Source organism: Tachypleus tridentatus, chromosome 8 (assembly GCF_004210375.1).
Source record: "Tachypleus tridentatus isolate NWPU-2018 chromosome 8, ASM421037v1, whole genome shotgun sequence".
NCBI lineage: Eukaryota > Metazoa > Arthropoda > Merostomata > Xiphosura > Limulidae > Tachypleus > Tachypleus tridentatus.
In genome coordinates, this window is record NC_134832.1 from 64,783,482 (window position 1) to 64,811,245 (window position 27,764).

The 27,764-nt window shown below is 32.5% G+C and overlaps 1 protein-coding gene across 9 annotated transcripts in view; it reads right to left on the minus strand.

Annotated features, from left to right (window-relative positions):
* Positions 1-27,764, minus strand: part of LOC143222543 (protein amalgam-like) — a 313,846-nt gene that overhangs the window by 146,782 nt on the left and 139,300 nt on the right. The window contains exon 1 of one of the 9 annotated variants that reach the window (XM_076449169.1): positions 17,397-17,793. The exons of 5 other annotated variants lie outside the window; for them this stretch is intronic. In XM_076449169.1, coding sequence (XP_076305284.1) covers positions 17,397-17,487 — 91 coding nt within the window. In that variant the 5' untranslated portion in view covers positions 17,488-17,793. Of the gene's footprint in view, positions 1-17,396; positions 17,800-27,764 lie in introns of those variants that run through there. 3 more of the 9 variants (XM_076449168.1, XM_076449172.1, XM_076449171.1) reach the window with 3 other exon arrangements.

Consider the following 27,764-nt stretch of genomic DNA (forward strand, 5'->3'; position numbering starts at 1 on the left):
TCTTCCAAGAAGATCTTATCTTGCTGTTATATTTAGCCATGGACGATATTCAGACATAAAAAATATCATAGGTAAAGTTTTTCGAGGAAAACAAAGTAAAGTGTTGCTGTACGAAATGTGTTGGAATTAAAAAAACATTTCAGCACGAAAGCGTTTTTTTTTCTATCTGATATCTAACGAAATGTAAAACTGTTATCTGTTACTCCAAAATCAACATGTAGATTATTAAACAATGATTTTCAACCGCAAAAACAAAGCCTGCGATAAAAACAAATTGCGCCAAAGAAAGAATAGTCGTAAGAGCTAGGTAAGAAACATCAAATAAAATATTAACAGAACGAGTTACTTTTGTACTGAACAAAAGGCATACGGGTATTTTACCACAGGAAAAAAATTAATCTATTATATAACATCCAAAAAATTACACGTATTTGAATAAAAATTCTTTATACTGTTTAATTATTAAATTAGATTCTATTGTACTCGTAAATTGTGTTAAAAATATTATATAGACTGCTGGCCAAAATCTTAAGGCCAATGAACGTAAAGAAAATAATATGGATTTTGCTTTGTTAGACTCAACCACTTATTTGAGTAGAGCTTCGAAAGATGAAAATAAGAAAAGGAAAAATAAAAATAAAAAACTTTTTTAGCATTTAATAGGGAAAATGTGAACACTATGAAATTAGCCTAAATACTAGTTAATCAAAAGTTTAAGACCATAGCAAAAAGAAATCCTAAACAGGGTAGTAAATGCCTAACAAGAGATCTCAGTAGTGAGTTTCACAGCCGTCATTGCGAATAACTTCAAACATTCGCTTTGGCATGATCAATGTAAGCGTTTACAGAAGGCTGGCTGGAATTTTATTCCAAGTGTTTGTAATTGACGTCCATTTCTATAGACGTCCCTTGCCATCTACCTCCAAATATTTTCAATGAGGTTCAGTTCGGACGAACACGCTGGATGGTCCAAAAGAATCACGTTATTCGCCATGAAAAAGTCCTTTGTCCTGCGGACAATGTAGATTGCAGAGTTGTTCTGCTGAAAGATCAAGTCAATAAGCATGCTCTCTCCAACATGCCAATGTAGCCAGCTGCTGTTTGACGCTCCTGTATAACCTGAAGCTCCATTGTTCTATGGAAGGAGAAAGCACCCCAGATCATGGTGGAACCTCCTCCAATGTGTCGTGTAGAAAATGTCTCTAGCGGGATATCCTTATCGTGCCAGTAACGTTGAAAGCCATCTGGACCATCCAGGTTAAATTTTGTCTCATCAGAGAACAAAATCTTCGTCCACTTTTCTACGGCCTATGTTTGGTGCTTCTCAGCAAAGTTTAACCGAGCTTTTGCGTGATGTGGAAGGAGGCGTGACCTTTGAAGCCGTTTACAGTTTTTAAAGCCTTTCTCTTGTAGATACCGTCTTATTGTTCTTGAGCTGCATTCTGCCTCCGTAAGGGCCTTAATCTGCTTTGACGATCGGTTGGTGTCTTGTCGGACAACCCATCGAATCCATCTGCTCAACTCCGGCGAAATTTTCTTGGGCAGACCACTTGAAACTCTCCTTCCGTATCCCTCAGGGTTTTTTAAGAAATTTACAACATCAGTTTTACTATGCCCAATCTCACCAGCGATGGCATGTTGAGAGAGACCTTGCTTTTACAGCTCGACAATTCTGCCACGTTCAAACTCTGTCAACTTTTTAGCCTTTGCCGTGTTTTTACCCAATGTAACACAGAAGATGTCAGTGGGAGATGTTGACAACGCTAATGCTTGAACACAAATGAATAAATTTCCTTACATGTTTACCGATTATCGCTTCGTTTCAGTATGGTCTTAAACTTTTAACCAGTCAGTATTTAGGCTAAATTCATAATGTTTACATTTTCCCTATTAAATGCTAAAAAAGTTTTTTATTCTTATTTTCATCTTTTGAAGCTCTACTCAAGTAAGTGGTTGAATCTAACAAGCAAAATGCATATTGTTTCTTTATGTTCATTGGCTTTAAGATTTGGGCCAGCAATGTATATATTTAGTTAAATGTATATTTCAAATAATTTACACTGTGAAACCTTTTTGAACTGGAAAGATAAGTTTTGCATAGCAAAGACCCCCAGCTAGTACAGCGGGAACTCTACGGATTTACAGCGCTAAAATCAGGGGTTCGATACCCTCGGTGGGCTCAAGAACCTCGGTAGGTTTGCTATAAGAAAACACACACACGCATAACAAAGGCTCAAGAGCGGGTTAATGTATAGCACACTGAATGATGTGGCCGAAGACACATTGTTAGTACCTCGCTACAATATAAAAAATATCACTTTCCGCGCCTTGAGGGGGGCGTGGATGCGTTATTAGAGTAACAGTCAAATCCCTATATTCGGTCTGACAAGACTAGTCCAAGAGTTTGGTGGCGTTAACTATCTTGCCCATTCTCTTGTTTATTCCTTGAAAAATAGCGACAACTAACATGTAGATTTACTCGAAATCTATCAAAATAAACTACAATAACTGTCGATGACGATACGATCATTTTACTTGCACAGAAATAGTGGCAAAAACGTTAAATAAAAATAATTTCTATGCTGAAATAGAACCTAAAACACTATTAATAATCTCAGGTGAAGACTACTTTAATCTGAAAAATGTTTGGTGTATCCTAGTAGATGACGTCAGGATGGAATTGGTGAAGTATAACTTAAGACATGTACGTACAACATGAAATAGGTTTTTATGAAGAAAAATTATTTTTAATAATGGATATGATTATATATTGTTATCTCTCAGTGCTTTTAGTCAGCACTTTATTAGTTAGCCAAAAAGATGAATATGGATAAGCACACGTGCATGTAATTAACAAAATGTATAGCACGTGGTAAAGTGTGCAAAGCATCGCTTACTTATAATGTTCTAAATAGAAGATGCACCAATTAACTTTACTGATAGCATTGATATATTTGTTTTTAGTGATATTTATCTGACTAAGGAAATGTATTAGTTAAACTGATTTGCTTATTTGAATCAAAATTTTACCTCGTTTTCTATCTTTTTAAAATGGATGAACTGAGATTTGTCTGACTAAATAAATAAAAAGTTAAACTGTCGAGACAAGTAGAATAACATAGCGCTGATGTACATTCATCTACCATTTATCGAAAATATTTCCTATTAGTATGACGCAGGCGTAGAAATATAATCGCGCACCTGGTACCTAATCATTTATGACAAGACATGACGTAATGCGACTGAATACAACAGCCATGGCGTAAATCGAAGTGTTAACATCAGGATTTTCGCGTATTTTCTGTTTCTTATAACATTCAGCGTAAAATGTGGTATCTATAAATCATCGCCTCGTCATCACTGTACATATGTTCTTGAAATGAAATGTGGTTATCACTTTCTAGTTCGCTTGTTTCGTGGAACTGAAAATATATGAAATATTACTTTATTAATTACTACGTACTGATAGTTGGGTTTGCCACGTCATTCACAGTAACGCCAGTTCTTTATTTCCCAGCAACTTTCTTGGGAACATGGTATATAGTTCAGGAAGTATCTGTAGTGAACGTATAAACCCTATTGTAGTACATTCCATGTAGTTATGAATTTACAACTTTTTTTGTCTGAGTGCCAACAATGGCTTCCATATTTTTACTATAAAGTGTATAATACAAAGAAACAAGAATAACCTCCCAATAATGTACGTGGATATATCATCCGTGTTTATATAACACAATATAAACCAACTAAAAATTATTGTATTAACCAGAATGTTTTTTAATCAGATTTCAGCCCCTGTGTTACAAAAAATATATACTAAGGTACAGTTTTCATTTTTGAGAAAAAATATTGTCGTCAGTTTGTTTTAATTATTAAAACTTTATACATAAATAACAAAATTTAATTTGTAAGTATATAATAGCATTAAACACATTGGTATTTTCTTTACGTATTTCACTTCACAGCAAATTTTTCAGTTGCATGCAAGAAAACTTAAAGCTCAAGTTTCTATCATGCAGAGAAAAATTCAGTGTTCATATCTTCCTGAGAAGTAAGTATAAAAATAGTGTATGATTTAATATCATTTCCCCAGATTAAAGACTGAACGCATTAAGAAAGGGAAAAACTCTCCGGGTTTAGCTGAATGCATTACTTCGCGTTTTGTTCAATTACATTTGCTTACGTTTCTCAGAAAAATGAGAAAAAAGAAACACGTTCCTATTCCTATAATAGACAAAAAATAATCAGACAAGTAGATTATTTCATAGATGATGAACATTTGTTAGCGATATTTATAGATGCGCAATATTATATAGTAAAAAATAAATGAAACAGTTGAAAGTTTTTTTATAACTACGCTTCCTTTCCGTGATCATGAAAGCTTATAACGTTAAAAATAGGGTTCCGATAATCGTGCTAGACAAAGCATTACCAGCCAATAGTGAAGCCTTGCGTTTAACGCAAACAAACAAAACCCAAAATTGTCCTAGTTTCAACATCTATAAAAAATTAATTTTATTTTTAGTTTGATTTTAAGTTTGCAAATCAACAAGTCAGGCGATGATTATATCTAGTTTAAAGTCATAGAAGAACAACTTGTGAGAATTACATTCTGACATTTTTGATGGCACACACACATATACATACGAGGGCTGTTCAAAAAATACGCGGACTGTTTGAATTGCGCGGCTCCAGTTGGTTCCAGGGGAATCCGCTTGGTGTCACTAGGTTTGCACAGATCAGCTGATTAAGACGCCATTTCCCGATTGCAGATATCTTCATTTGTGTATTAGCTACGCGGTTTTAAGTGAAGTGCGATTTTTCGTTTGGCGAATTTCAGAATGAATGAATTGAAGGAGCAACAACTTGCTGTAAAATTTTGTGTTAAACTTGGAAAATCTGCAACTGAAACTTTTGCTATGCTTAACACGGCTTACGGTGATGTTGCTATGAAGCAACATTTTTAGGATGTTCGACAGTCCATTGCAGATGATGAGCGTCCTGGACGTCCTTCCACGTCAACTAACGACCCACACGTCGACAAAATCAACACCCTGGTGCAAGCAAATCGACGTCTGACTGTCAGGAAGCTTGCTGAAGAGTGTGGGATATCAGTTGGATCTTGTTACGAGATTTTGACCGAAAAATTGAAGATGCACCGCGTTGCTGCGAAATTCGGCCTTCAGAACTCCTGCGTTTTTGGCCAAACACTCGATCACTGTTCTTCCCAACCCCCCTACTCACCTGACCTTGCTCCTTGCGATTTTTTCTTGTTCCCCAAACTCAAAAGACCCTTGAAAGGAAGAAGATTTGAGACGATTCCCGAGATTAAGGCAAATGCGACGAAGGAGCTGGAGGACATTACAAAAGACACGTACCAGAACTGTTTCAACAAGTAAAAACACCGTTGGGATAGGTGTGTGCGTTGGGGAGGAGAGTACTTTGAAGGGGTCCCAGACCTGTAACTTCTAAATAAAGTACATTTTGTTTTATGACGTCAGTCCGCGTATTTTTTGAACAGACCTCGTAGGTTGTGTACCACTAAAAATTAACTACTTTTGAGAATAATATTCAATTACCCTTTCCGACGCAAAATATTCATAAATTGGATCATAAAGAAATTTTCAGATCAGAAATCTAGCATTTCCAAGTCGGCCTGGCGTGTCCAAGTGGATGAGAAACTCCAGTCGTAATCCGAGGGTCGCGGGTTCGAATCCCTGTCACACCAAACATGTTCGTCCTTTCAGCGTTATAATGTGACGGTCAATCCCACTATTCAGTGGTAAAAGAGTAGCCCAAAAGCTGACGGTGGATGATGATAACCTGCTGCCTTCCCTTTAGTCTTACACAGCTAAATTAGGGACGGCTAGCGCAGATAGCTCTCGTGTAACTTTGAGCGAGACTCAAAACTAACCATTTCCAAGACGGATATATTCTGCTGCGCAGAATTATTTAAAAGCAAAATAATATAGATCAGTTTGAGACACTAGTGCCCTTCAGAAATAGACCTGCAATAAGTAGTACTTCGGCCTTGGTAAGTGAAGTGCGGAATTCTATAACAGGTGTGATTCTATGATAAAAGCGATCAGTGAAAAAACACAGTCCACATGTCACAAGCAATAGTACACTACATAATCAAGGACATCCATGTGTAAAAGTGACATAAGTCACGTGTACAAAAGTTTAAGTACTTTATTCATCACTATTTCAATCAGCTTGAGAATGAAACCATACTATTCCGTTGAAGTCGCTTATGTATTTCATTGTGAGTGAATTGTTAAAAAAAAAACGCTGAAAAATTGTGAGCCTCGTACATTAAATGGTTTATGAAATACAGCAATAACGAGAGATATGCTTCGGACATGATGGCTTTACAATCGAGCTTCTTTTAACAGAAACTACACTGCAGGACTATTGTGAAGATGTATGGTTCGACCAATGCAGACTAAAACGATATGGTTAGGCTCCGATTTCGTTTTAACATAATGTATTCAACCTCTGTATACATGTTCGTTAAAGATGTCAAGATATTATTCTGCAGCTACTTAGTACAAAACATAATAATTAGCCAATTAGAAGCAATAAAATTCGAGCAACGCATAGAATTTCCTAAAATCATTCTTCAGTATTGAGAAAGTTGCATGTTTAAAACTTACAGAGGTTAAGCAGAATTATCGAGTTCAAACTAATTACCAATAATAAGAACTTGGTTGCGAAAAGCATTCTATGTTAAGATTCTCGCATCTAATTTTACATATTTCACAATGAAATGGAAATAACATTTTATTTATAAAACCACATTACCATTCCATACTTTGTGATATTTTAAAGTTATTTGCACACTAAAATAAGATTATTAACATGAATATCTTTTTACATCAAGCTTATTTTTCACATTCTAGTCTGCATCATGTCTTTCTATTTAGATAATTCGAATGTTTTTTCCAGATAATAAGATAGCAATTATCTCATTCTATCTACTGACGAATATAACAAATAAGATGGTAATATTCTTAAATTAAAACACGTTAAAAATAAAACTACGAGGTATAATTGTTAAAATAACATAGTGAAAATTAAATTACCGTTTAAAGATTTATTTTGAGCTTTGTATACTTAATAGAGGACAGCATTCAGTTCACGTATTTTGTAAAACTTAGTAGTCGCAAAATTGTGGCTATGTGCTGCCGTATTAGAGACTTTTAGCTTTGACAATTATCTTATTTATTATTGTATAATATTATTCTAGCTCGTCTCTTCATAAAATATGCTTAATCATCTATATACATTAAAACATGTATAATTGAATCTCCATGTTTCACAATGAACATTTTTACAAGACGTTAATTTAATATTTTCTCTTCTTTTGCAAATGGCCTTAATATTATAAATATCATTTTTTTTGGTGCTCACATGTTACGAAGATAATTTATAATATTCTTTAGAAACACTTGTAAATACCCCTGACAGAACAAAGAAAAAATGTAATGTTATCAAGGATTGTGCATTTAATGTTCAAGTTTGTCTTGGCATGTCTTTTACAGAGCTTTTTATTTCTGTAGACATTCATTCAAAATAAATTACTGTTTGAATCTTCGAACATAAAACAAACATTAATGCCCTGATATATTGGAGGTAAATCGTTTTTAACTTATTTGGTACTGTCCATTTTTCTGAGCTCAAAATGTAAGGGTAAGAATATAACGAATATGATTGTAATTAAGTAGTAACATTTACTCTACATATACATGGAACACTTTAGTTGCATAACACTATAATAGTTAACTTCTATTTAAGGTTTTCATAAGACGAGGTCCAAACTCCTACTATCATTCTAAGACAACGAGTCATTAAAGATTTTGTTATTGCTGAGGGGAAATACCCTTGAAAAGAACAGTTTCGTCAGTACATTTATGTATTGTTTACCTTTAACAGCTAACAATTTACTCCATCTATCTTACCAATTTGCCAATACTCCTAGTTTTTAATGAAGTTTTGGGAAAAAAATGACCTCATGTATATTTAAACTTAAAAGGAACAAACTTCATAAAAGTAACTCGTATTTAAGGCTATTTAAAACAAATATCTATTATGTTTTATATATTGCAGCATAAATGTTTCATACAAATTCTATTGTTCAATTCTTCAAACAAAAACTGAAGTAAAGTAATAACTCTTATCTCCTTATATGATGTAATTCTTATATCTTGTATTTATTATTAAGCTCACAGAACATTTATTATATACAATGATATTTCAAATAGTTGATAAATGAGACGTACATACACACTTTGCATCAAAACAAACTTTAAGATGCTTTGTTCATCTGCAAGTAACATATAATTAATTAACCGGAAAATTCATTAATCTTAAAATACGATGCTAATACTATTTGATGTACACGTATTTAAGATGCATGAAAAATTTACATTTTTGCAACAATCGTTTAGGGTTCAATTTTCATCATAATATTGGCCCAACATGGCCAGGTGGTCAGGGCACTCGACTCGTAATCCTAGGGTCGCCAGTTCGAATTCCCGTTACACCAAACATATTCACCCTTTCAGACGTGGGGGCGTTATACTGTGACGGTCAATCCCACTATTCGTTGGTAAAAGAGTAGCCCAAGAGTTGGCGATGGGTGGTGATGACTAGCTGCCTTCTCTCTAGTCTTACTCTACTAAATTAAGGACTGCTAGCGCAAATTTAAACCAACCATCTTAATATAACATGCTTGAACTTAGTATGTTTGTTATTATCTTACTAGCTACAGGGTAAGAAAAACGGTCTTAAGAATCTGATAATGCGTTAAAAAAGGTAGAAATTTGTAACAACAAATTTAGCACATAAAGATTTAAAAATAGAGCGTACATTTATTTATTTGAACTTTGTGTATGGAAAAGTTATTATTTTCTATCGTTTCACTATTGACAGGAATAGCATTTTAAAAGTATGTTAAGGTGTTTGTTAGCAACGGATTATAATAGGACTGGAAATACATTGAAATATATTTTCGAAAATTTAGTTTAATTAACAAAACTAGAGTTTCTTAAATAATTAGAAATTAGTTAGCGATACTGTTTTCTCTCATCGTACGATAGGCAGTGTGGGTTCTACTCTTTTATCAATACTACCTTTATTATCCGTTTGTATATACAGTCTTAACTATGAATATGTGCAATACTCTCAAGAGATTGACTTTTGACGCATATCATTACACGACTCTGGATTCTGAATAAAATCAGTTGAATCATCTTCACTGAATTTAGTATTGTTTTGGCCTGTTTTAGTCAATAACATAAACTACAGCTTGCATGCGTCAAAAAATAAATCGATTAAGAAATAAAACAGCTAGACATAAAAACTAAAATGTAATGATAAAAGGAATTTTTGAAGGCTTATCCAATTCCCTCAGTAATCTGTCTAATTTAGCAAGATTGGTTTGATTTTAGTCAAACCTTTTGTCGTAATAAGTTCTACTTATGAGTTCTCTTTATACGTATGCACGAAACATTATATCTTTTGGGAAAATGGCTGAGATTCGATACGTATGTTAGATTGTGTAGTGTAATTGAAACTTATTTTTTTACATCTAACTTTTTTTAGGGTGTAGACTTTTTTGCCTTTCTGTGCGTAAAGGGGAAAATAATTTAGGAATTAGATATATATATATATTACTGGGTTCCCAACAACGCTCTGTTTAAAGAATAAATAAGACGAAAATTAATAGTGACAAATATTTCTAGATTTTCCTTTTGAAGTTCATATATATATATATGTATACAGAGTACATAATTCTTTTCGTGATTGATATCATGCGTGTACTTTTACTGATGTCACAACAGTATAAAGTGCCACGTTAAGCGTCTCTTATGTGATTTCACTTTAGTGTCTACTGACTGAAAAATAACACATTACTGTATAGTGATGCTAGTGGTTTAAACAGATGACCCCTCCAGGTAGTTTGTGGTCCTCTTTCGGGTAATTTGGTTATAATTTATCTATTGAATACCGTTTCATGTACCTTGAAATACGTTATTACACTTAATGTTTGTATAGCTTATTAGAGATCTTATTATAAATTATTAAACTTCAATTTTTAAAAAAATCAGTGTTCTACCACTTGATCTTGTAAATACTATCAAGTTTAGTTTTACATTCATTGTCATACCCTCCTTAAATTGCTCTGACATTAGATAAAAAAAACTCGAATCTTTATCAGCTGAGAACTTTATTTCAGGGCGTTATTAGCTTTCAACATTCCAGCTAGATTGATGGTAAAATAATTCCGTGAAATTGAGTTTCATATTTTTAGCAGGGTAAGAGTTAGTGGTATAGCTTTTTTGTATAGACTTTCGGACGTATGGGCGCCGTTACTGTGAAAGTGGCGAAGAGTACTTGTTTTAGTTAAATATAGCTTTAAAGTTTTCACTTCACGTGTTGAATAATGTACTGTAAAAATAATAAAACGTAATAATTTCTCGTGGGTATCAGTATTATTTTATATGATAAATGTCGATGAAACATAAAGATTACTTTGATTTTCAGTAATAAAATTTAGGGCAATGGCAGAAAACGTCTCTGAATTCATCTTTGCTTATTTTAAACGTGATATCAGGCTTTTTCAAAGATTCATGGTTGTCTTCTATAAATAAGCTTTAATGAGAAACAATGTCTTTAATCACACTTAAATGTTTTCAAACTACATTGAAGAATATGAAATGAAATCGCACCTGAAAGTTTTCAATTTAAATGGAGCAGTACAAACCATACTAAAATGTACTAAAATTAATTTTAAGATAAAAATATAATTTGTTTTTATTGTAAAAATTATTTTCTGTAGAATATGTGATAACCTCCATAAATTACATAACGTTTAACGAAATAAGAATACTTCATGAATATTACAGTAACGTTTTTCACACGAATAAAACGAAATTATATTTTTATTTACGTAGCCTTAGAGTATATCAAGTAAATGTCAAACTATTTAGGATCCAAATTCCTAAACGTTGCTGTTATTTTGAATTAAGCACAAAGCTACACAATGCGCTATCTCTTCTCTGCTCAGCACGGCTAACGAAACCGGGTTTTTAGTGTTATAAGTCCGCAGACATACCGCTGAGCCACTGGAGAGCATTATGCCTTTAACATTTAAAACAGAAAAATGTCTCAATCAATCAGTTTTCCTACATTCATGAATATACATGAAAATTAACACATGATAATTATTTAATTTAGTAAAACATATTCAGAATCTTTAAATAGTAAATAAAGAATACATTATTGTATCATCAACTTAAAAATCTGGCATCATAAAAGTAATGATGAATTTCAAAATTGTTATTTAGAAAAATGTAAATAAGACACTTGTCATTTAAATTAAGAAACTCCATAGTAATAGTTGTTCTTTGTGTTGAAATACTTTAACGAATTAGATTATATTGAAAACAGCTTTTGCATTAATGTTAAGACACTTCTTCCCGTTTCCGCTACCTCTTTATAATGGTTGAAGTAAATAAAGCTGCAAACGTGAATAAAGTGTAATGGTAAATGTTTCACATATCGTTGAAACGGAGAAAGTAAAATCCAGTGCTTTAATTCACCTTTGTTTTGGTATATTTTATTACGTAAATCTCTCCAGTGCTTTAATTCACCTTTGTTTTGGTATATTTTATTACGTAAATCTCTCGTATTTTATACCCTTCCCACCCAGTGAGAAAGTAAAATCCAGTGCTTTAATTCACCTTTGTTTTGGTATATTTTATTACGTAAATCTCTCGTATTTTATACCTTTCCCACCCAGTGGTCAAAAATACTTTTTTTTTTCTATGGCAGTATTTGTGGATCCTTTATGTCCTTCTCAGTTTATAGTAAAGTTAAAAGACTGAGCACATAGTTTTACTTTCTGTACCCTGATATCGGTACATTCGAATACACTGATCAAATGTAAAGGTAATAATAATAGATTATAACGTGATTTTAAATTTAATAACATTTTAAAATAAATTCATAGTAAAGAACAGAATACAAATGCACCTTTTGTATTTGTTGTTAAGCACGAAGGTACGAAATGGGCTATCTATGCTCTGCTCATCTCATATATCGAAATCCGATACTTAGCATAATAAGCCATCAGGTTTACCACTGAGCCAGAGAGAAGCCAATTGCAAAATTAATTTATCTTTTACTTAGACAGTCTATATGGATTAAAAGTTAAACATGGTATTAGTGATATAAACCAGAATGTGGAAATTATTTTATTTTATTATCACTTTTGAAAACTAGAGAGAAAAACCCAGGTTTTTTTTGTTAAACAGTCGTACTTCTTGAGTCTAATCAATAGAATAACTCTGAGACAATAATGCAACAGATAACATCGTTTCTTGTAAGATTAAACTGGTCTGATAGAAATGGATGTACAATTTTATCCACTAGACTCATAATATACAGTGATATTCAACGTATAATTTTATATCAGATTTCTTAGCTTTGCTAGTTTTTCCTTTCTTATCTACAGCAGATTTCTGCTTTCTATGTGTCTATGTATAGTATAATTATATTTAGGACAGTACACTCGGTATTTGATATGCATAGGTTAATACATCAGAAAAAAAAAACAACGCAAAACTGCATGTACACATGTTAGTAGGCCTAGCTGGAAAAAAAAAGGAAGACAGAAAGTAGTACACTTATTACACAAGTAACTAAAGCACTTTTTGAAGTCCACCCTAACACTATAAGTTGGATTTCGATACTAACACTGAGCATAACATAGATATCCCATTGTGTAGCTTTGTGCTTAACATAAAAAATCTTTTCTACCTATCATTATCTTTGTAGGTTAAATGATAAATGGTAAATCAATTGACTCTACTCGATTAATCGATACACCATAAATGACTTCATTAATTGCATCAAACTCAATGATAATTGAACATTCGCGTAATTTAAACTGAAGAACTAACTACAGGATTGACTAAACTTCCATTTAAATTCTTATTGGCTATATACTTAATGATATAAAAACCCATTAATTATTCACAGGAATACGCTGCTGGATAATTCTTCGAAGAGACTTTTTCTTTTCTAGTGATTTTTGATAAAAACGAATTTACACAATTAGTTATGTTCGATTATCATGTCTATACTTCACTTTCTATAACTAAATGATGTTCCCAACATAATCTACCTAATATAAAAGAAGGTAAAATATTTTCTCACATTTGCCTTTAAAATACTTCAAAATTGTTTTTGGATGCAACCGGAGACAAATTTCATGTTTTTAACAAGTATATAACATGTTTTTGTTTTATTTAAAAATTCAGAGATGTGATTTTGACAAAATGACGTGTGAAGTTCATATAGGAAACGTTCAACATTCTCAAAAACAAAGTGTTCGTCATGCAGCACACACAGATCTTTCAAATCAGTATAAGTTAGTGAAAAAGATATTACTCTGATAACCTGGATTACGAAAAACTCATTTCTATCAATTTCATGTAAAATAACAGATATTTCTGGTTATCATTAACTCTATGGGCGATTGCGACAACTAAGAAAGTAAGCCTCATAATACAAATGTTTTTCTTGCTCTTTGAAGTTCCCCAATTACAGTGCCAATATTTTACAGCAAAATAAGTATTAGTCTGGTTAACCCTCGTCTCTGTGCTGTCTGTTAAAATAGTATCTCATTAACAACGAATTGCAAGAAGAAGATTGAAGAAGAAAGCCAGATTTTGATCATAAGAAGATAAATAATGGTTTTAAATTTTAGCTTTATTTAAAGATAAACTTAGTATATTCAAAATAAGCTTGCTACTATCATTATAATAAAGAAGCGAAACGAATGAGTTTTGTTGAAAGAAATAACAACAAAGGGAAAATATGATGGATGATGTTGCGCTTAAGCAATTTAACATATATACAAGTATATACGATTCATTGCAGTGCTAGTAATGGTACGAGTTCTTACTTACTGGTCTAAACTAAGTTCATTTAAAATGAGAAATACATTATTCAGTTATAGCGCGTCAATGTTTTACAGATTCACTGTACATAATGTGAAGTGAAAAGTACAATAATACCCATGTCTATACATTCCGAAGCTCAGTGCAGATGCAAGAATAAAAGTGACCAAAGATCATGCTGGTTTGACATTTCAGAGAACTTGTAAGTGATTTCACGCTACATGAAAGAAGTAAAATGCAAAACCGAGGTTTTCCTTTGCTTTACAGCCTGTAGAAACTAAAGCTAAGCAAGGAAAAGTTTATTCTGTTCTTAGAATTCTACGGCACAGCTGCAGAAGGGATATCTTCGTATAGGTGTTCCTAGCTCTGAGCTGACTAGAGAAAAGTTAGCTATTCACCAGTTACTGGGTTACGTTTGTTTGAGAGAATAACGAGATTTTACTGTTTCATCTGTCAAACAGCCATAGTGCGAAGATATTTTAAAGGAAAAGGAACACGACTGGGCACCTTAACTTCTAGTCCTTATACGGTAAATAATAATAATAAATTTTACTTTAAAAATTTGTTTTTCTTTTTTCTTATTTAACCCAAATTACATCCCCACATGTAACTGTTATACCCTATGTCCCTGTTTTATTTGGTACAAATTATATTTACATATATCACTGTTATAACCTATGTCCCACTTTTACTTGGCCGAAATAAAAAGCGATAAGTATCTCAGAACGGCTGGTATGGGCATTAACACTTTTACTGATAATATCCATACCAGCCGTTCTGAGATACATTTTTATTTCGAGTGGGTTTCTCGTCATCAAGAAAAGGCGATAGGATTAATTACATTTATACTTTGTAACATGGAAAGGCGTATAAAATATTTGTTTTTAGAAGAGGAAGGCTCTGCGCTAGATCACATAATGAAGTGTGGCAGTTGTGTCTACGAGAAGAAAGTGAAGAGACACTGTTACACTTCTGTGCCTTCTGTTCAGACCTATCCTCACGACGTTTCATTATCATTCAGAGGAATCATGAAAGATAGGAATGACGTGATAAAGTACTTCTAACGAGATGCTATGGGAAAGAAAATTATTTTTACAAAAACATGTAAATATACTAGTGTCATATACTCTCTTTGTGTATGAAAAATGTAAATTTATGGATGTAAGATATGAAATGCAAAAAATTAGGTGGAACAGAAGAGAAAGTATACAAGATGAAAAAGTATTGATATCTCAAATACATATCTCAATCGACCAAGTATAACAGTATATCAATTAAAAAGTTTAATTACAGACATGCCTTCAAAGTAGATTTTATAATTTTGAAACTTAATTTTATTTCACATTTATCTTTCAGAAAGGAATTAGTTGAATATCTAAAAACAACAATATTTTAATAAATTCGCGACAACCTCAACCATCGCCCAAAATATAGCCCACACTGTCGCGTTTTTTCTCTTAATTTCGTTTTAAGACTACAGTATATATAAAAGTAATCAATCAGTCGAGAAACACACTAAACTGACGTAAATGGTTAACACTTTTTTCTATCAAGCAGAGAAACAGGAACATTTCTATATGATATTTGAAACTGGTTGGAAAATATTTCCCCTAAGACCTAAATACTGACACGATTCTTTCTTATTTCTTTTTCAACTTTGGTCCACCTTCTAGAGTAGCTCATATGCACTTAAACAACCTAATCTGAAAAGATTAAAATGAAATAGAAAGCAAAAAGAAGCGACTGTAAACTAAATCAATAACGTTTCACCCACCGCGCGTGACGAACTTTCATTCGCACACCAACAATAATTGTTACGATAAAAAAATTGTATTCGTTTTTAATTTAGTATGCATACTATATTAAGTTGACTGAGAAATATACGTCTTGCTAGAATGGTTTTACTTTATATTGTTTGTTTCGTAATTAAGCACAGAGGTACACAACGGGCTGTCTGTGCTTTGCCAGCACAGGTATCAAAACGCGATTTTTGGTTTGTAAGTCCGCAGACGTACCGTAGTGCCACTGCACGGAGGCTATTGCATTTAGTAATTAATACACTGTCACATTAAAATCAACACACACATACACCATTTTCTACTGTTTTACAAGAAACTTATGATATTTTAACGTCATAATTCAACACTTACCCTTATAACTATCATATCAAAAACGAATTTAGAATAACAACTGGGAACTTGGTTTACCCTGTTTTGTATCAAGAGCGTTTTTTATTTTGGTATTTTAAATTAAAGTGACGCTTAGAATCACTATAAAACGATTAAGAAATAAAAGAGAAAAAAAAGACATGAAAAAGTGTGCCCTTTTGAATAATATCTCTGGGTCGTCTACGTTTTAAGGATAGCTTTTTTTTTACTTTAGAAATTACTGCTAAACTATTACATAAGAAAAGCAAATTACACTACTTCAGAATTATGGATGTAATATACTTGTTGGTACTACATTCTTTTAAGCGTTTAAAAAACTGGAATAGAGAGTTTGCTCCTGTGAAAACAGAAGTGTCATATTTAATATTGTGTGTGTTTTTCTTTACAGCAAAGCCACATCGAGCTATCTGCTGAGCTTACAGAGGGGAATCGAACCCCTGATTTTAGCGTTGTAAATCCGTAGACTTACCGCTGTAGTAGCGGGAGTCATTTAATACTCTGATACCAATGTTGTGTATTTTTGTTCATGAGACTTTGAACGAAAAACACCATAACTTACACAACCAATCCAAAAAAAAGACAAAAACAACTGATTCTGAAATATGTATTTCTGGAATATTCATAAGTAATTATTAATGAATTTGAATATTCTAAACCTATGTGATGTAATGCATTATTTTCAGGAAATTTTCCCTTAGACAAAACTGAGACGTTCATGGATTTGAGCACCATCTGTCTTTATAAGCATGAAACATGGACCTAAAAAACAATGCAAGAACCTAGATCACTTACCATGAACTTAAGTTAACGCTATGTTTAAACATTCACAAATCACAAACTGTTCTTCTCTACTGACATTATTATTTCACACTTATCTTCTGTGCATTCTATTCTCAAAAGTCTGTTAAAATTAAATTGTAATCGTTGTCTTTATATATTCTTAATCACTAGGAAACACAGCAAAACTTATTTAAAACGTTGTAAGATCATTCAATCATTACGAAATTATTATGCAGAAAAGGAATGGAACTTAATCTATGAATACGGATAGTAAAAAAACCGAAAACATACATTTTAAGGAACCCCTGACAACGCATTACAATGGAATGTTATTGTTCAAATCATAAACATCTTAGTGATTTAGGTTCACAGGTAACAAGAATTCCATTTCTATATCGATTTTTGACATGTTTCTACTCTTGTCAATAAAAAAAAGGCACATAAAACTTGTATGAGAAAAATTCTTAAAATATCTTACCTTCTTTTGCGTTGGTGAGAAGCACACAAAATAGAACAAAGACAACTCTTACGTCAGTAACACAGATTTCTTTCAAGATTCTACTTCTCATGATTGTGGGGCTTAGAGGTCCGATGTGTACACAATGCGGAAAACAGTAGCACGAATATGAATAACTGGCCCGCTATAAACTGGAATTTCAGATAACGGTGACTAAAGGACATAAAAGTCTCTCATGATTGGAATGTCAGATGTTGAAGGTTTCTCTATTTTATTAAGTGAACAGTTTGCAGGTAATGGTCAACTGGCTTATCATGGAAAGGGGTAATAGTGTGTAGTTTGATCTACAATTTACTTCCATGCTCACTCTCGTGAGAGGTTGTCTAATGTGCACGCTGCTCTTGGCTGGCGGCTCACAGTCGCCGCACGAAGTAAGTCACGTGATATTAGACATCCAGCCAGGACTGCGAAAGCTTTGGCGCAGAAGGCATCCCGTTGTGACTGCGGTCCCGCAAAAAGGCCAAATGAAAAAAAAAAAAAGTGATTTATTCGTACAGGCACAAACTCTGGCAGTTAGAGCAACTGCTGAACCATATTCTCAGCTTCATACTGAGATATCATCTTCTAAAACAGCAACCAGCTGAAAACAGAAGCATGTTTTCATGCAGCATGAAAGAACGTCTGTGTTAGAGATCATAATCATTCTAATGTCCATAAAGTGATCTAGATCCTTCCATTCCTCTCAAATAATGAGTGGCAGGAAGAGTATAGTAGTGCACGTGGCAAAATCACAGTTCCTGCTCTTTTTCTTATGTTAGAATAATCAAGTGATGACAGGCAGACTACATTTTAGCCTTGTGAACCTGCTGGGCGAAACTTCAATCTTTACGCAATCGAGGAAAGTGCGTTTTCACCATAGAGTTCGATCACACCAGCTAATTCAACTTGAATAAGGCCCCTTTTATTCCTTTAGTTATCAAATAGTTAAACAGTCGAGGATGAGGGATGATAACTATCTTGTCACCACTCTCGACAACGCAGTGATGACTCAACGCAGCAAGCAATGCTGTGCTTGGGTCTAAAAACTCAGGAATGACAGGGAAAATAAATAGTTTTAATGTATCTGATATATATTAACAAGGTATTATGTCACAGCTACTTAAATTAGAAATTAGTTAAGTGTTTGGTTTGTTTTGAATTTCGCGCAAAGCTACACGAGGGCTATCTGCGCTAGCCGTCCCTAATTTAGCGGTGTAAGACTAGAAAGAAGGCAGCTAGTCATCCTCACGCACTGTCAACTCTTGGTATACTCTTTTACCAACGAATAGTAGGATTGATCGTCAGATTATAACGCCCCCATGGCTGAAAGGCGAGCATGTTTGGTGCGACGGGGAATCAAACCCACGGCCTTCAGATTAGGATTCGACTACCTTAACCACCTGGCCATGCCGGACAAGTTAAATGTTCTAACATGTCTTTACTTGTCTTGCTTTGAGATGGGAAAGACTGCAGAAAGAAGCTATTGATATAAATACGAAGAAAGCCACCAGTAGGAAATAAATTATAGATGAATGGTATAAACATATTGAAAGCAATAAAAGTTCAAACTATGATTTCACGTAAAACTTAAGCAATACTGAATGTTATTTAACATGTACAAAATTATCACGTGTATCAAATAATGACTAACTGTTTAAAATTATAATTAATACATAGTACAAATATTCAACAGGTTAATGGTATTCATAGAAACAAAATAGCGTGCGTTTAAACGTTGTACAAAAAGAATTGTTTAAACATGCAAATATATTTATTGTAAAATGCTATTTTAGTATGTTCGACCACTGTAATGATAAGGGACTTTCATGTGGATAATGAGTGTTTTTACTTTTTCATTATTACTTCTGAGAAAAGTAGAATTTACTACAGAGAAAAAGCAAAAACGTATCTAGTTTTTTTATCTTTTATCATAATGCCATATTTATAGTTTGCAATGCTTTAACAGTATCAAAGATATACAAATAGTGTTATTGTTGTACTTAAAATTGGAAAATAAATAATTTATTAATGTAAAAGTTTTTCTTCCTAAAATAGACCAAAATAAGGAAATAAAGACGGAGTCAAAGGTGAAGAAACATGTGATCCTAATGAGGTATAATATTGCGAATATATGAAATGAATTTGGACTAATTAAGAAATGTTTCCTATATATGACTTTTTATGTTTATTTTATGCACTATGACGCATGGAATGAGCTTTATTTCGTCTAAAAATACCTTTGCGAACATAGTAACCACTGTGAATGACACCTTTCTTATTCTGCTTTGACTTGGTTTCCCTTTATTTATTGGTATTTTATTTACACTAATCAATTATTTATTATTTTAACAATAATGATAACAACTTTCTTGATATTTTTGGGATAGTTTATTTGTTTTTGAATTGGGCGTAAAGCTACAAAAAGTCTATCAGCGCTAGCCATCCCTAATTTAGCAGTGTAAGACTAGAGGGAAGGAAGATAGTTCACGACCCACCGCCAATTCTTGGGTTATTTTTTTACCAACGAATAATGGGATTGATCGTTACTTACAATGTCCACACGGTTAAAAGTGTGAGCATGTTTGACGTGACGGGGATTTGAATCCAGATCCTGAGATTACGAAGCGAATGCCCTAACCACCTGGCATTGCCGAGCCAATTTTGGAATAGAGAAGGTGAATAGGCAAATTTGTTTTCTACTATTTATAATTATAAAAAACATGAATAAAAACAAACAAACAAAATACAGATGTTTTTTGTTAGAAATAAAACACCAAATGCCAAAATATAAATATAAAATCATAACATTTATAACTTTATTTTGTATTTGGAGTGATAAAACATTATAAAATGCCTATTTATAATAATCTTATCTGCATATTCAATAAACTATTGCTTGTTGTGTTTTTGTGCACAGCAGCATTCTCTTTGAATAATTTGTAAATGTTTGTCAGTTTGTTTCTGCTGACTCTATTAAGATGAATTAGTGCTAATATATTGAGATGGATCTTGGCTAATATATTCCATTTATCTTCTGTATTTTGTTGAGATGCTACTTGAATAATAACTTTGGTATTGACTATTTGTAACTTTTCATGCCAGTCTTCTATGAATGCATGGACAGATTAAAGGAACGTTCAATAAACCGATTACTAGTCACACTGTTTCAAGACTCTTTTATGCTATATCAAGCTACAATTGACTTTTACATGAGTCAATAGGACATTTGAGCGATAAAGAAATTTGAAAAAAAAAAAACTAACAACAATGTTTCGGTCATTTGGTCAATCAGTTAGTCAAGCAGTGTAACACTGTTTTCCTGGAATATTAAATAATTCATTTCTACCTTGATAGGAAGACGATGTATAACTAAACATCAAAATTATTAAGTCAAACCTTTTTTATTTATTCGAGTGATGATAATGCTAATACTTATGAACTTATTTGTTATAAACGATTTTGTACTTACAACAAAAGTGTTAAATCTTTTTAGAATGGTAAAAGTACTTTCTTGTAAAAATAGAAACGTGTACAATGTAATTTATTTCTTAGAGAAAAAACAAACACATAAATTTAAAGATTTCTGTAAAAGGTAGAGTCTTACAGTAATACGGGTTACTTCGGTTAGTGGCCCAGTGGTAGGGCGCTCAACTCGTCGCGGGTTTGAATCCTTGTCACACGAAATACGCTCGCCCCTTTAGCCGTAGGGGTGTTATAATGTAAAATTGGTAAATAGAGTTGGCGGAAAGTGGTGATGACTAGCTGCCTTCCTCCGTCTTACACTGCTAAAATAGTGGCGGTTAGCGCAGATAGCCCTCGAGTAGTTTTGCACACATTTCAAAAGAAACAGATCTTCGGTTAGTAAAAACTTATCCGAGGCATGTTGATTCTCGTGATTTATAATACGGACAGCAGAAAGTAAACTTTCTGTTTCCCTGATACCATTCTGAACCAACTTTTGTTATATTCGGTCTGACAGTAACTTAATTCTATAATTATTGATAATAATACTTTTAGTATTGTGACAAAAAAACTAAAATATTTTGCTGCACAATCTCAAACAAACATTTCCATCATTAGATGTGCATATTTGTGTTTACATATAAGTATGCAATGAGATTTATATATACATAATATATATAAAATATATAAATATTTTGCTGCACAATCTCAAACAAACATTTCCATCATTAGATGTGCATATTTGTGTTTACATATAAGTATGCAATGAGATTTATATATATATAATATAATCATTGTAAGCTTCTCTTTTTTGGATATATCTAATTTCATTATTCTTTATTTTTTATTACTACACTTTTATTATTTTCATTGCTAAATAACTAACCTAAATCTTGTAAGCTTGTCGAACCTTGTGAGATATTGTTGGGATTATAGCTGAAAATATTATTCACCTAACTATTAAAACAATGCGTTTTAATTTTTATAATTAAAAACGTAAGAGTATACGTAGTCAGATATACTAATTATCGTGCAGAATTTTAATTTTACTTTAATTAGGAAGTTTACAAGTTATCAATAATCAGTATTATCATTTCTTGTTTTACAGTAAGTAGATAGCTTGCTCTGATTACAAGTTATCAATAATCAATCTTATCATTTCTTGTTTTACAGTAAGTAGGTAGCTTGCTCGCATTACAAGTTAACAATAATCAGTCTTATCATTTCTTGTTTTACAGTAAGGAGGTAGCTTGCTTTCATTAGAATTTAACAATAATCAGTCTTATCATTTTTGTTTTACAGTAAGTAGGTAGCTTCTTCTCATTAGAATTTAACAATAAGCATTTTTATCATTTCTTGTTTTACAGTAAGTATGTAACTTGCTCTGATTACAAGTTAATAATAATCAGTCTTTAAATTTCTTGTTTTACAGCAAGTAGGTAGCTTCTTCTCATTAGAATTTAACAATAATCAGTCTTATCATTTCTTGTTTTACAGTAAGTAGGTAACTTGCTCTGATTACAAGTTAACAATAATCAGTCTTATCTTTTCTTGTTTTACAGTAAGTAGGTAGCTTGCTTTCATTAGAATGTAACAATAATCAGTCTTATCATTTCTTGTTTTACAGTAAGTAGGTAGCTTATTCTCATTACAAGTTATCAATAATCAATCTTATCATTTCTTGTTTTACAGTAAGTAGGTAGCTTGCTCTCATTACAAGTTAACAATAATCAGTCTTATCATTTCTTGTTTTACAGTAAGTAGGTAGCTTGCTCTCATTACAAGTTAACAATAATCAGTCTTATCATTTCTTGTTTTACAGTAAGGAGGTAGCTTGCTTTCATTAGAATTTTAGCTTGCTTTCATTAGAATTTAACAATAATCAGTCTTATCATTTCTTGTTTTACAGTAAGTAGATAGCTTGCTCTGATTACAAGTTATCGATAATCAATCTCATCATTTCTTGTTTTACAGTAAGTAGGTAGCTTGCTCTCATTACAAGTTAACAATAATCAGTCTTATCATTTCTTGTTTTACAGTAAGTAGATAGCTTGCTCTGATTACAAGTTATCAATAATCAGTCTTATCATTTCTTGTTTTACAGTAAGTAGGTAGCTTCTTCTCATTAGAATTTAACAATAATCAGTCTTATCATTTCTTATTTTACAGTAAGTAGGTAGCTTGCTCTCATTACAAGTTATCAATAATCAGTCTTGTCATTTCTTGTTTTACAGTAAGTAGGTAGCTTCTTCTCATTAGAATTTAACAATAATCAGTCTTATCTTTTCTTGTTTTACAGTAAGTAGGTAGCTTCTTCTCATTACAAGTTATCAATAATCAGTCTTATCATTTCTTGTTTTACAGTAAGTAGGTAGCTCCTTCTCATTAGAATTTCACAATAATCACTCTTATCATTTCTTGTTTTACAGTAAGTAGGTAGCTTGTTTTCATTAGAATTTAAAAATAATCAGTCTTATCATTTCTTGTTTTACAGTAAGTAGGTAGCTTGCTCTCATTACAAGTTATTAATAATCAGTCTTATCATTTTTGTTTTACAGTAAGTAGGTAGCTTCTTCTCATTAGAATTTAACAATAATCATTTTTATCATTTCTTGTTTTACAGTAAGTAGGTAACTTGCTCTGATTACAAGTTAATAATAATCAGTCTTTAAATTTCTTGTTTTACAGCAAGTAGGTAGCTTCTTCTCATTAGAATTTAACAATAATCAGTCTTATCATTTCTTGTTTTACAGTAAGTAGGTAACTTGCTCTGATTACAAGTTAACAATAATCAGTCTTATCCTTGCTTGCTTTTCTTAATCCCTGAAACACTCGTTTGTCTATCCAGTCTACAAAGTAAAATTTAGTTTTGTTATTTAATATAACAGTATAAAAGTATTTCATGTCCTTAACTGATAGGAGAATCAGCTTATTCCGCTATTCGGTTGATACAAGACTAAACTATTGTCGTTACAATGTAATTCCTCTAGACAGATGGAGCTAGTAAAGAATATAAGCCAATTTTAGTGGTTAAAGGAACATACGCTTGTAGTAATTACAGAAACAAGAGAAAATATTAAGGATATGTTTTATTTTACTATTAATGAGCATGGAGATTGGTTATGTGTCACACTGAGCACGCAACACCAAATACGAACCTTATTGTCACGAAAACGGTAACGTGTCTTGATAATTACCGAAAGCTTTATTGAAAAGCAAATTTCATTTATAAATATATGAACATTTTTAATCATTTCCCAATGTAGCAATAAATCGCTGAACAAAATGTCATAATTGTAATAGACAGGAAAAGATGAACTTATGATATTCTTAAACTGGGCTGTTTATACGAATTATTTTCTTATCACGTGTCTAATAACTGCATAAACACAGCTTCACAAAAACACTTTGCTGGAACTGTGCTAACGGATTAACGAAAATAAATAGCACTGTCGAAGCGATTCCCTAACACACAAGCATAAACATAAGAAAACTATCTTGGTTTGGTTTTTTAATTTCGCGCAAAACTGCACGTGGGCAATCTGCGCTAGCCTTACCTAATTTAGCAGTGTAAGACTAGACGGAAGACAGCTAGTCATCTTCACTCACCGCCAACTTTTGAACTCTTGGATTACTTTTTTACCAACGAATAGTGGAATTGACCGTTGCTTTATTACTCCCCCACGGTTGAAAGGACAAGCATGTTTGGTGCGACGGGGATTTGAACCCACGACCCTCAGATTATATATTTACGAGTCGCAAGCCTTAACCCATCTGGCCATGCCGGGCCTAACGGTCATCCAACGTTTTTAATTGTAATTAAAATTTATTCGTGTACATTCCACTTTTAATATTAAATTATGTAGAAGTATTAGAAAGTTGTGTTTAGCTGTGATAGGTTCGCGTACTTTATTTTGAAATGTTACTTTCTTTATTTCTAATCAAATTATTCAGAGGTTATTCAATAAAAATTATTCATCAATATTTTCATTAAGCAGAGTACTACATGAACAATACGTAGACAATAAATCCAGAAAGATTTTATAATCAAACACGTGATCACATATCCATTGATATGTCATTTCGATGACGATAAAATGCCGTAATATTCCATAATTTTATACAGAATCATTAAAACAATCACTTTATTTTCACAGTTGACCTTTTTTCTTCCAGTGTTGCCACGTATAACCTTTCAAATAGATTCAATAAAAGAAGGAAAAAGTTTTCTTGGTAACGGGGTTTCAAAATTATGGTTGTTAATGCATTATCGTTCTTCTTAATTTGAAAACGAAGAAAAAACAATAGCTCTCTTTCACACGTTGCTGGCATTCTTCGACATCGAAAAATCTAAAGTTTAACTTTCACTGTGAATACAGTCTTTCAAAATTTTTATTAAATGTTTTAACAGTAACGAACCGCAAAATTTTAAAAACTCGTTTAAGTTGTTTTGTAGATGGATTTGAAAAAAGACATATATAAATATGTTTTTGTTTCTTTTTCAATTTCGCGTAAAGCTACACGAGGGTTATCTGCGCTAGCTGTCTCTAATTTTGCAGTGTAAGACTAGAGAGAAGGCAGCTAGTCATCACCGCCCACCGCCAACTTTTGGGCCACTCTTTTTACCAACAAATAGTGGGATTGACCATCACATTATAACGCCCTCACGGCTGAAAGGGCGAACATGTTTGGTGCGTAGGTGATTCTAACCCCACGACCCTCGGATTACAAGTCAAACGCCTTAACGCACCTGGCCATGCCGGGCCCTTATAAATGTGAGTGCTTAATATTAATCACTATCTTGGCACTTTAAGAAAAAACATATTACGACACTCAAAGCATGTATCGACAAAAATGTAAGAACTTATATACTATATTGTCTGAGCTTGCATCTACGTTTTTATGAAAAAAAAACATATTTCCTTTACAGGAGAAACAACAACAACATCTGAATAACCTTAAAGGACCAGTAATAAATTTTTATTAGAATAATCATAACGTGTATCTCTTTCACTCTATTCATTATAATCGCAAAATTATCATTAAAGTAAATTAGAATCTTACATTAGTCATCGTGTTTAAAAAGTATTTCCCACACGTTTCAACGTTATCTTGGGTAACATAATTGTACTCTTTCTCAATACTGTCTGTACAAACTGTTTAATACGACCTATAGAAAACACTATTACTCCTTATATTACACGTTTTTTTACGAAACGGCTCAAACATCCTATCTCTTCTATCAGCAGAAAAGAGAGATTAAAAGAAGAAGAAAAACTTTCTTGATGTAGTCACAGTTACCAACATTTTTGTGAAATGAACAAAGTGAAAATGTGTTCTCAGTACCGTTTTTATGTTTGAACAATAGGGGAATTGCAGAGATCTCTTTCTTTAGTTGTGGTTTTCTTTGTGATACTAGAGTAGTTTCTTTGGTGTGTAATATCCTTTCATCTGAAGAGCCTAATAGAATTTTAAAGTCCTGAGAAGTGAGTTAGTGTGTCCTGCTTTTCTATCTCATGCTTTCTAGTGTTTGTTAACGAAAGAGAAAATTCCACTCGAGGGTGTTTTTAATCCTTTCTCAGAGCCGGCGCTTGATACTGCCTAAATAAGTCAAATTACCTTTGACATACTTGAATTCGGACTCTATATCTGAGTTTTGAGGACATGAGATTCTTGGGAAAGCAAGTTATCTTCGAGTTTCAAAAGACGTTTGAAAACGTTCTTAATTTGATAATGAGAATAAATCTTTAAAATGTCCGGAAGATTTCAAGTGTGTAGTGCACATTTCCATGTACAGTAAAAGCAATGTTAGCAACAGTTTCTGATCACTGTATTAACTTGTTAAACGTGCCAATACATTTTTCAACTGTATCGTTCATAAATTTAATCGGATAACCATAATCTAAAACTCCCTTTACAATTATGGCCTTTTTGTTCATCAAAACTTTCTACGTATTGACATAATTTATACACCAGTTGAACTAAAGTAATTTTATACTAAATCGAGGCGAATCTATCAAAATGTGAAAATAAACCTATAAACAGGTTTTGTAACATTAATTATATTCTTATTTTCGATTATTTCTTGTAACTACAGTACTAAACAGGTAACTTAGTACTCGATTATTCTACTCTAAGTTTCGTATACACACACACACACATATATATGATATAAGTTCGTAAGTTTACTGATCTTCATTCTCAAATACCATAAACATAACATCCCTAAATATTCGTAATATTAATATAAGTTAAAATTCGACAAAGCATGATTCTAGCCAAATTTTCAATAAAATAATTAGCTTATTTAGAAAGCAATAGAGAACTCATAACTATACCATCAGCTTGACCACACAAAATGGTAAAAAACAAATTTAACTCGAGTGCTTACCTACAGGGGTAGCTTGATCATATAAATTAACCTTAAGTAGAAGAAGAAATTGTTTTGTAGAATATATATTTATTTAATATAGTAAACTTTGGAGCATATTTAAGTACCAAATCTATACATAAAGCAGTTATCTTTCAATAGCATGTTTGTATGTAAGGATTCGATATCTAAGCTAACTAGTTGCAAACTGTCCTTCACTATAAAGTATTTAAAGCTATAAACCTTAACAAATTTTATGATAAGTGGGTGTCACAAGGAAACAAACTGCAATTGTTGGTAATATAAAAAAAATACTTGGTGAGAGTCATTCAAAAAACTGAGTGTTAATGTTTTTGCTCTCATCTTTTGTTTAGTCATGTAATTTTTGTTTTATCTGGTGACAATACTATTTTCGTTATCCGGTTTTGATACGATAATATTCACTATTTTTTCAAGCTTTCCATTTCTGTTTATTAAATATTTAGGTTTTCTTGCTATGTTATACGAATCTGTAATTT